At 44.7% G+C, this 11617-nt stretch overlaps 1 protein-coding gene across 13 annotated transcripts in view; it reads right to left on the reverse strand.

Annotated features, from left to right (window-relative positions):
• Positions 1 to 11617, reverse strand: part of cacna1g (calcium channel, voltage-dependent, T type, alpha 1G subunit) — a 211380-nt gene that overhangs the window by 108218 nt on the left and 91545 nt on the right. For all 13 annotated transcript variants that reach the window (XM_031844101.1, XM_031844104.1, XM_031844098.1 and 10 more), the window contains exon 5: positions 2738 to 2835. In XM_031844101.1, the coding sequence (XP_031699961.1) occupies positions 2738 to 2835 (98 nt within the window). The remainder of the gene's footprint in view (positions 1 to 2737; positions 2836 to 11617) is intronic.

Below are 11617 nucleotides of genomic sequence, written 5' to 3' on the forward strand. Positions count from 1 at the left end.
AATTTACAAGCACAGGCGGGATCTATTCCTCTGCGTGTGCCGGAGGGCAACTGTACTTTAAGTATGAATCCATGCTGCCGCACCGATAGAACTGTGAATCCGCGGGTGCTTGTCACATTTTTACATTGCAATATCTATGTCACCCCTATTTTGTGCCTCTTTTGTAACGTCGCCACGCCAATTAGGCAGGTCAAATCACTCGCGCTTGGCATTATTTGAAAGGGCAAACTGTTCCATTTTTTTTCCGCCTTGTTTCCCACAGTACCAACCCGACAACTGCTTAATAATGGAACAGGGAAAAAACACCTCAGCCAGTGTCATGAATCCAGTCTAACATGTGGGGAAATAAAGTAACCGCATCCAAGAACTTGAGCACCCACCATGTATTCAAATTCGGCAAAGTGTGCCTCGAAATAGACTGAGCTCCACAACAAACACCCCTCACCCGGAGGCATGACGAATGCTGCAAAGCTCCTCAGCTGGACTTGATTAGGCTGGTGAAGGGATGAAGACCACCACCATCACCACTCTACCCAATGACATTTCCCCCGCAGGCCCAGAAGCGGACCAAATCATCCACGCATTAATGCTGCTATTAGTCCTCTGATTAGGATGACGAATGGTTGGATGCCTAATGAGCGAGTCTGTGTGCATGACTCTGTGTGTGTGTGTGTGTGTGTGTGTGTGTGTGTGTGTGTGTGTGTTTGTGTGTGGCCTAATGAGCAGCACTGGCACCCTACGACGACTTTGATTGACATGAGGGCGAGATTGCAGAAGAGGTTTGTGAGTGTCATCGGTAGAGGGATGGGCGGTTGATGTCCCATTCATGCGAGCTACACGGGGGTGAACACCTGCATGCACCGTACACACACACACACACATGCGTGTACACACATCCTCGGATCATTGCTCAGTTTGCCTGCAATCTCCTCTGAGCAATCGAGGGAGCTAATGACACAATTAGGGTGTGTGTTTAAAAAAAAAAAGCATTGGGTTGGAATCAAGGTGAGGCTGATTCCACAGAGCGGACTGCTGGGTGGGAATGAAAATGTGTATGATTTATTTAAACAATAAATGTTTAATGTGTGCACTGGAAATTCAATCTGCGCTGATTAAACTCTAATGGAGACTGATGGAAGGAAAGCAGAGTGGAATATGGAACCTTTTTTGGGCTGCGGGGGGGTTAGGCTATTAAGTGTGTGTGAGAGAAAGGGAAGGGGGAGGACGACAGACTGAGTAAGCAACTCCGTGATTTGTGCGTCAGTGTGTGTGTGTGTGTGTGTGTGAACTGCAGTCCTACGATTCGGTGAGTTGGAAAATTGCATATAAACCTGTACGAACGCCGACTGGCTGGTGAAAGCCAAAACACAGAGACACAGTCGAGGCAGCATTCTAAGCGTGGACAGGCTCGTGTCGCAGCCACTTTTGGCGAGTACCACGTCAGAGGAGCCGAAGTCCAATATATTAAGATAAGGTCAATTTATACTGCTAACGTCTCGTGCTACCATGCCTACGTCAATTATGAGAAGAAATATATTATTCGGGTCATGTTGTTAAATGTCAGATCCACGTCTGGTTTAGACGTTAATACCGCTTGAGTTCAGATATGGCAGAAGTCAGTTTGTGCACACGAAAGAAAAAGAGACGTGTCACTTTTTACGGTCATCGTGTTGGTTTGGCCAGATCAAAAGATCCGCTTGATTCATACACTGAGGAAAGTTTCTTCTTAATCTGGGAACAAAGTGTACAGACACTGATCATCTGACAAGACTTTTTACAAGCAGTACGTGTCTTAAAGGTGCACAGGGAAACATTGGATTTGAGGAGTGCACACGCACAAACTGAAATGTCAAACACGGCAAAGCATGACTCCTTCGCTTCCCTTAAAGTTTTAGCGGATGGATAAACTGAGTGGAGCCTTTTGGCGCTGAAGGAGAACTAACTTGTTCATGAGATTGTGTGTGTAGGATTGACACTCAGACTGTTGAATTGAAGGTCCATATGAATCTTTATCAAAAGTTTAGTTTGAAGTTTTGGGTCATTTTTTTTCTCCCGCAGAGAGATTGATACAAACTTTTATCGCTGGAAATGTAAATATGGCGCTTCAGCCTATAGCCGTTATTTAGCTTAGCATGAAGACTGGAAACGGGGGGGGGACACAACTGGCTCCGGCTTCGTCTTTAGCGCACAGACATCAAAGAACTATCCGACATATTGAAATATTTCTTCAACAGGCTCTGTGCAATGATGGATGTCACAAACTGTACGCATACAACCACTAACAGCTAGGCTGTTAAGTTCCATCACACAACCAATGCTTAAATACCAGAAAATACATATTATATATAATGTAATAAGTGTCCTGCTGTGTAAAGAAGTGTGTGGCACACACATATTGCCACTGGTAATTCCTGGTCTTTGATCCACTATCCAAAATAATAGAAATGTTTTCGATGATGAAGACAAAGCAGTCTTGAAACATCAAGGCCTTATATATAAATGCCCAGTTAAGTCGCTCCCATGAGAGGACAGCAAGACTTGATCCGAGTCCTACGTACGTCAAACATTTGACTTTGTTGTGAAGAGTAAGAGATTGATCGTCTGAGGCTCACACACTTCATCTGTGTTATCACCCCAAACCTGCACTGACTCGCAGTGGCTTAAAGCAACGGTCAGCCCAAGAGTTGCACACGGCCTATCTTTGGCATCCCGGCTTGAGTTTAGCTTCTGCACTCACTTGGCACTCGGTTGATGGCTCTCAGGGGTCTCAGCACGCGAACCGTCCTCACCGCTGAAAAACTGACGTTCTGCAGGTTGAGCGAGTACTCCAGCATCCTGCAACATGTGGAGGGAGGGAGAGAGAGAGGGAGGGAGGGAGGGAGGGAGGGAGGGAGGGATGTGTAAGTACGGCAACAACAAACCACATGCTTTAATTGCTATCACGGCTCACACTGCACAGCCCTGCTTCATCAGCTGGGAATAAAAAGAGAGAAAAATAAGTGCAATATTATGAAAGCAATTATATATTCCATGTACTACATCCCCCCCCCCCCTTTCACTGTGCAACTGGTAATTAATCCTCTAATGTTCTGAATCCTGTTTTTACATTATTAGCTTTAGAGATGAATGCAGAACATGTGTTCTGGCAAACAATGCGCTTTCATTCCAACTGCTGCAAATGGGGCAGAAGGTCAGAAAAACACGTCACGCACACTGCAGCGTGTGTGTGTGTGTGTGTGTGTGTGTTTGTTTGTGCTTGCGTGTGGAGCGTGGCAAACACGCAAGGTTTTCGTGTGCCTGACAAACACACGCATGTATTGGCGTGCAACACTCGCACAATCGACCTTTCAAAGGAGCAAGCGGCGGCATATGTGCATTACAGACGCCGGAAGGAAGCGGGTGAATCACTCGTTATTGAGAGGAGAGTGTGGCATCCACCGGTACATAAGAGAGCAGCATCAGTTCAGTGCGAGTCATGACCTTGAGACGGCGCACACAAACACACTCCTAACAGCCTCTCCAGCAGCTCTTTAGAGGCTCTTTCAGGCTGCGATGGGAGGTCAGAAGGACAGCGCTTAGAGGGGAGAACCACTGCGGAATGCTTGAGAAAACCTCTTCTTCTTCTTTCTTGATCGGTGTTTGTCGTCATCTAGTCTCCCACTCACTCTCTCTCCTTATGTATGTGTGTGTGTGTGTGTGTGTGTGTGTGTGTGTGTGTGTGGAGCAGATGCTGAGCACATGTGCAGCTTGCAGGGGCGTGCGGCTGAAGGAATTCCCTCCTTGCACCAACTCCAAGTCTGTCCGTCCGTCTGTCTGTCTGACAAATGCGCAACACATGTCGGGCAGGTGAGTTGTGTGCATGCGTGTGTCTGCGTGCGAGCATGTAGGTCACCTTAAGTGCAAGTGATGCGTTCGAGGCGTCCCAGTATGAGCCTCTTCTACAGAAGACATCCTCTTTTTTTCCCACTCTCTCACACACAGGCACGCGTACTGTATATATATACACACACACACACACACACATACCCAGAGCTGACAGATGGCCTGCGGTTTACAGAGAGAAGGTAAATGGATAAACGGTTAACAGAACAGCACAGAGCTGCCCTCCCAACACCAGCGGAGGGACGCAAGGCTAACAGCATCTGGTAGTTCCCCGGGAAAACAGGCACACCACATTAGCGGCTGTTGTAATGTTCTGCAAAGGGCCGACTCAGACAAAAGGAATGAACTGGCACTTTTATGAAAGAGTAATGTGCAGAAAGAAGCTCTCAGTTTGACCTTGGAGACAGGGAAATAGAATAGGAGTATAGAACCTAAGCCGAACACTGGAAAGATTTTGATCATTTATTTTAGTCTCGTGTTGGTGCCACAACTTTATAGAAACGTACAGAATCCTCGTTATGCGACAAAAACATAATTTATGATGATGTCTATTGATTTGAAAGCTGGTTAACTAATAAGTGATTCAACAGGAAATTAACAAGCAACTATTTTGCCAATCAATCCATCGTTGAGGGTGTATTTTAAGTGAAAAATCAAACTAGTCTGGTTCCATCTTCTCAGTTGAGAGCATTTCTTTACTCTACTCTGATATCGATCGTAGGTATCTATTCCTATACCACAGAGTCCTGTAACCGTCACTTGCCATTTCATTCAGAACTGGGAGTTTAAGTCAACTGTCCTACAGTCACGCAGTTCAGATGATGGGCATATCGCAGCTTGAGGTGTTGGTGGGCACATTTTGAGACATTCATACAGCGCTATGCTAGCTGTTTCCCTGTGTTTCCAGTCTTTATGATAAGAAAGGGTAACTGTTGTAGCCTTGTATTTATTACATAATTATTAGAAAACGGCTTATATGACCCCGATGTCAGTCTGAATAATAAAGTGACAGCAAAATGGCAATCCAGTGAGATGGAGAATATACAATCAATCCACCATGATTCCAGTGCTGAATAGTATCGTCCCGAAGGGAAATTATTGTAACATTATCAGGAAGCCGGTGGGAAAACTGTTTGGGTGCCACAGACACGCTATAAATCCCCAGAGCGATATTAAACAAATATTGGGGTCATTTTTCATCAGACAGAGTTGCATAAGCAAACTTAAAAGCGGATGACGAATGATGTCTGTTGAAAAAATAGTCCATACAAAAACACTTGCTGCCCCTGATGAGAGCCAGATGAAGTTCGGTGTGCTCAGTGAAAACCGACCCATCTCACCTCATCTGGAAATGAAGAAACGGCCGAGGAGAAATGGAGTGAATCAAACAAACGGCAGGAAGTCGTGCACTGTTTTCGTCAGAGTCCGTGCCAGTGCTGATGATGCTGATACAGGAGAAGGGCAACCGGGGGGGAACTGAGAAACGACAAGCAGGAGGGGGACGCCCGACCTCGGAGGGAGTTTGCGTGAGGAGAATTCCCAAACTAAGAGCACACGAAGCAGATCCACACCAGGGGGACGGAGTCGAGGACGAAAAACATTTTTACATCTCGTCATGCACACTCTGATATGATACATCTTGATACGGGTGGATCCGAACAAGGACTGACTTGCGGAAGAATGTAATGAGATTCATATTCTATTAGTCAAGCCCCCAATGATATATGGCGGGAACGAAAACCCACCCACCCACACACACAAACACACTCCTTTGGCCGTGTAGCTTCTTAGCTCGTCCACTCTTATCGCAGAGGGTGAATGTGTGCGTTTGTGCCAAAGCAGCCAGACACATGAAGGATGGTACACGCGTACACTTTTCCAGCTAAAGGCCAAAGGCAGTGGCAGCTTGGCACACACATACACACTGGACATAATGCCACCCAGAAAGAGCTACAATAGGAAGAGTACGCAAGGCAGCTCAGGAATGTAATACACTGTTCAATCTTTAACCCGTCCTGTCCACACCTATCGGTCTACTTCGCTGTCTCTATCTGTCTGTCTCTCTGTCTGTCCATCTCAGTCAGTCCATCCATCTGTCTTCTTGCAGCTACTGCGCTATTATACTGTCATTGTTGTTTAGCTTGTTTGTTTTTCCCATGTGAATCACGACGGAGAGACTGAGAAAAGACAAATGGAATTGACACATTTTGATGGAGCCTCCTCAGTTTTCATGCTCGATTGGAGGCTGCACGGGGAGTTTGTTTTTATCGGGGAAGAATTTACGTGATGCATAATGTTGGAAACACGTTTGCAGAACAACTTATGAGGCGAGCTGGGGCATCTTTCGGTGTGCGCATGCAAAGACAAATGGCTTTGGGTATTCTTGCAAGGCTTTCAGTAAAGTAGCGGCCCATTGATCATTCCACGTAGAGGGCCGATCATTTCATGGCTGTTTATATTGTTTGTCTGGTTGCACAGAGTAGGCGGACTGAAGCGAATTTAAAATACAGAGGTAGTTCCAAGATGTGTTTTAGCTGTGAGCATTGTGTTCATTGCTAGCGTAGCTTCATGAAAGGTGGAAAAAGACACACCTTCCAACAATTTGAGAGCTCAAAAAATATACTTTTTTTCAACATTAATAAATGGATTTAATATGAATGGGGTCATGATGACTAAACAACAGAGATTTAGCAGTTTTCGTTTCTTTTAGTGGATTGTTTTGTTTCTTCTATGCTACCTGCCCATTACTTAACAGCAGACAGACAAAGTTAGCAACTAGCTGGTGAACATAGTGGAGCATTTAGCAGCTAAAGAGCTGACGAACGTCCTTTAGGAGTTGGAGGAGACCCAAACAGAGCTAAAAGGTGAGTCAATATTTACACCAAATTAATTCTAACGCTTCCACGCACATCCATAACCTTTGATTAAAAACCTCTGCTCCGAACGCCTAGCTAACAGTATGAGAATAAAAACCTCATCCGCTCCTTCATTACCTCCTGATGTGACAACTACAACAGCTTTCTCCACGACACCAACACTCTCAGCAAACTACAAAACATCCACAACTCAGCTGCCCGTCTGCTCACCCACACCAGTACCAGAGATCTCACAACCCCAGTCCCTCACAAACTTCCTGTTTAAATATGTGATCCATTTGCCCCCCCCAACCCCCCCTTTCTTCCTCTTTCATTGCAGTTGTTTTGTTTTTATACTGTTATTGCCTTTACTGTTTCTGTTACTGTTTTTATTACCAAGTAAAAGGCCTTTGAGTACCCTTTAAAGCGCTATGCAAATGAAAAAAAACATTTTATTATTAATATTATTAAACATCACAGCACGGCCCATTATTTACCCATGAAATATTGAGTAATAATCATAAATATTGAGAAATGCATTCACAACCAAATGGCTGCTTTAACCCCACTGTTATTATTACATTAGATGATGGCTTTGTTATTGGATTATTGGATTATACCGCTTTACCACCATCATAATCTGTCTTGTCATGTATCGCTTATTCTGAACTAACCAGTCATCATGTCCTCTCCACTGATATTCCTTTGGTCGCATATTGTTTGCTTTTCTATTCGCCTCTACATCAGTGAACGGCAAAGCTGTCACACTAGATGTTCCTCAGCAAATGAATTGTGAGTGATGGATGTGTGTGTGTGTGTGTTTAAAAGGTGTTTTTTTTTCGTTGCGTCTGTGGTGTATGTCTATACGTACACACAGTATATTGCCGAAGAGCAAACGCTACAGTATGTGCACCGTAGGAGCAACTCTCACCAAATCTTATGTAACAACACACATTTAAACAACACGCTCAATCCAGGCGGGTGTCTAATGATGAGAGTGATGTTATTAAAGCGAGTGCATGTCGTATGATTATGGAGAAGTGGAGGGAGGAAAAACACCACAGAGAACAGACAGATGGAGTGTTTTCATGCTGAATCAGATCGAGAGCCTTTCATCAGCAACACGTTCTGCCATCAACCCACTCTGCTGCTTATCTAACCCAAATGTTAACCAACTTATTCTTCACACGTCACGGTTGATCGCTGAATATCTCTCTTTCAACAGTCGCACAAGGCGAGGGGGGATTCTCCTTCTCCTTCTTCTTCTTGAGAAGTCAGAGGTCTTAGCTACAGAGCTGCTCTCCTGCATAGGCATATTGACCTATTGTCCTACAGTCCATTATTTTGTAATCAATAAAAATTGCTTGCAAAATGTGACTGCGTCTTTCCCGCATATCGTATAGTCTGATTCCAACAGATTTTTCCCTGATCAAACTAAATCAAACCAGTTCCCTTGTGAATGTGCCTGAGGGGACTTTCTTTACCGTGTTGAAAAAAAACGTGTTTTTTTTTTATCGTTTTAACATTGATTGGAAACAATTTCATGATAACTTCATTTATATGCAGTCCTGCACTCTTGCTAAGAAGATGCACAAAGACCAGAGCTGAATCCATCCTCTGGATAAAATGCTTGTACTCTGCGAGCATTCACTTTCTGCGCACGGAGAGGGTTTCCCACAAATGATTTATGGAAGCAGGATCAACAGAGGCTGCTGGACGCTCTTCTCTATTACTACATTGTAATTATGGTTGATAATAAAAGGCCCAGTTTTATATCCAGCTTTTAAATATTCCGCTCACACTTCTGCTGGTGCTTCTTCATCTTTATCTTTATCTCCCCAGCATCCCCTCCACCCCCCGCTGCCCCTGACTGGTAATCTATGGCCGATCTGCTGACCCACTTGTAGTGGGAGGATAATCTAACTAATGGAGGAGGAACCAAGGTGGATAAGGACACCCATCAGGAGAAGAAAAAATACAGCAGTCCAGTCCGGTTGCTGCAGAGGGCAAGCTCACCGAGACGGAGAGGGAGGAAGACATACTGCTCGCCTCTTGAAAGTGGACGGTTTGTTTAATGGCCGTGGATGCTGTATCCTTGTCTGTGTCCTCTCTCTCTCTCTCTCTCTCCCATCGGGACAGCAACATTAGAATATGTTAAAGCCAGTTAAAGGCGCTAAGCTCGCGTTATAAACATCAATATATCATGGCGAAATGAATAGTGATGCTTTTATATAATTACCTTAAATGATTGGTGGCGTGGTCAAGGTGATGGGTACATGGGCCATATAGCCTCTGCCAAATTGTATTCGCCTCATTCGCCCTCTCCACTCACTCTATATCTCTCTCTCCTGGCACTGTCACAGTAAAAAGCATAAAAGATGCCTGTTTATTAGAATGTTCTATACGCTTGTCTATCACTGTGGGTTTTGTAACCCCCTAAAACAGGTCCCGAGAAAAATCTGAGCTGTCACCAAATAATTCAAGACAGACTGTTACACAATGTTGTCACTTTTTTCTGACTTGTTGCCACATCTTTACTGGGCAACGACTGTCGATCGGGTCCGCCACTTTGGTCCAGATGGAAAAATCTCAACGACTATTTGATGGATTACCATGAATTATAGCAGTGTACTGCGGGGGATTATTAAAGGCTTACACGGGATATGTCATCTTGAGAACATGTCGTTATTTGTACTCTTTATGAATTACCTGTAGCTTGTGAAATATACAAGGTACAGGACAATGTCATATTTCCAAAAATGATGGACCGAAATCAGTGTTTTGCATTCGTGGTGTTCGTCCTCGAACATCAGACTGGATTGCATATTGAAGCAGTCGCTATCGAGCCGACTGCCTTCAGCTTTTCTTCCTCTCTCCAACTGCCTTTTTCTCTGTCAATCCATCGCCCTTCCTCCTGTTCCCTCCTCACTCCCCCCCTCTTCCTCCTCAGTTATCTCTCCAGGAGGAATCCAGCCAGAGAGAGAGAGAGAGAGCGAGAGAGAGAGAGAGAGAGAGAGAGAGAGAGAGAGAGAGAGAGAGAGAGAGAGAGAGAGAGAGAGAGGACAGATCGATGTACTATGGATAGGGAGGCCTGTCTGCCTCAGTAAGTGCTGCTACACTCTCCTATTTAGACCCCCCCGGCTGTTGACTGGGGCTCCACTGCATCAATCAATGAATGAATACATACATAAATGAAAACATTCTTTTAGTCAATCAGTCAATCTAGAGCCGAGTGTAAAATAGAAAGTTGGTTCCCACACACTTGGGTACAGTCAGTTCTTTTGAATGCAAATAGTTTTGAACAGTCTTACTAAACGGAGTGCCATTTTCTTGATATGACTTGATCGATCTGGCTCATTTAGACTAGTTCAGAATTCTGTCCTGTGTAGTTTGAAGAGAGGAATGGAACTGCATTGGAGATGAATACGATTTCCATTCTGTCGCAGAATATTTCCCCTCTTCATAATTTGTAATAAGCTGTGTCAAGGAACAATTTATTTTCATGTTTCAGTCCGTGGCTTCAATCAGGGAACTGCCCTCCTTGAGCTAATTAAAAACAACAACAACATGCTTAACATGCATTCACAGATACAGAGCTCATTAGACGGACAACAAACGAGGCTACAGAGAGCCCACAGTGCCGGATTCATTATGCTGACTGCTGCTTTGTTAAGTAAGTTGACTGGTACAGGAAAGGACGCGCTCACAGATTTCCCGTTATTTCCACCGACATGAATGATGGCCAAAACGCCAATAAGTCTAAGATCCTACAGCCATGCTAGCTGCTCTGTGAGGCATGCTCACAATCACAATGTCAACATTCTGATAGCTAGCAAGTATAAGGTTTACCATTTTCACCATCATATTTAAGCGAGTTAGCAAGCTAATATCTCCTAATGAGCAGTAATTACAAAGTACAGCTGAGGCTCAAAGGAAAATCAAAGCGGTTTTAAAGCGATTGATGGTTGTAGATGAAAAGTCAGTGGATCACCAAAGTCAACAAGCTCCATCCTCTGGGGACCAAGAACGCCTGCACAAAACTCCACGGCAATCCATCCGATAGTTGATGAGATATTTCAGTCAGGGTGAAAGTGGTGGGCCGGCCGACCGACTGATAGACATTGCCCTCCCTTGAGCCTGCCACGCGAGTGGCTGAAAATGAACAGCAATAAAACAGAAATATCCTTTAATGTCAGCTGTGTTTCCTCTTGTGTCTGTACTGTACTATTGTATTTTCCTTTTTCCCCTGTGTAATGTTGAAGAATGTGTTGCCTGGGTTTTCTGAATATAAACGAATGTATTTTGTTGTAATATCAACACAATTCTGAAAGCATTACCAAGTTGAGAATGAGAAGGGTGAACGCACAAAAAAGTAACAAATATATTTTTGTAAGATATCACAACCAACCGTTGTCTTGGCTCAGAACTCGAAAGATCAGTCAAGACAACAGATTGCGTGCGCGTGTTCAAGACTCTGACCAACTTGACAGGTAAAGCAAACAATTCAACAGCAAGTGTTCACACGAGTCATCGAGCAATGCATTTCTCTATTCACGCCGGGTGCTGTCACCAGCTTTTTCACACTTCTCACACCAGCAGCTGAGGAGCGATACACGCGAGTTCATGACTGAGAGCAAACCAAGCATCACGAAGTCAACTCCAGAAAATGAAACACCAAGCGACTGCTCGACGACTTATGTGAAGGAAACTTCTATCTCCTGCTTGTTTTCTTTATCGCGTGTATGCTGCAGCACATCCACGTTGCACTCCCTGCACCATTCACCAGCCGAAGAGCTCGCTGCGTATCTCCCTCTCCTTCTCCACACTCCACCTGTTTGGTACACTCATCCCTCCATCCCCCCCCCCCCCCCCCCCCCCCC

This window comes from Anarrhichthys ocellatus, unplaced genomic scaffold, assembly GCF_004355925.1.
Source record: "Anarrhichthys ocellatus isolate YVR2014 unplaced genomic scaffold, GSC_Weel_1.0 scaffold4, whole genome shotgun sequence".
NCBI classification, from domain to species: Eukaryota; Metazoa; Chordata; class Actinopteri; order Perciformes; family Anarhichadidae; genus Anarrhichthys; species Anarrhichthys ocellatus.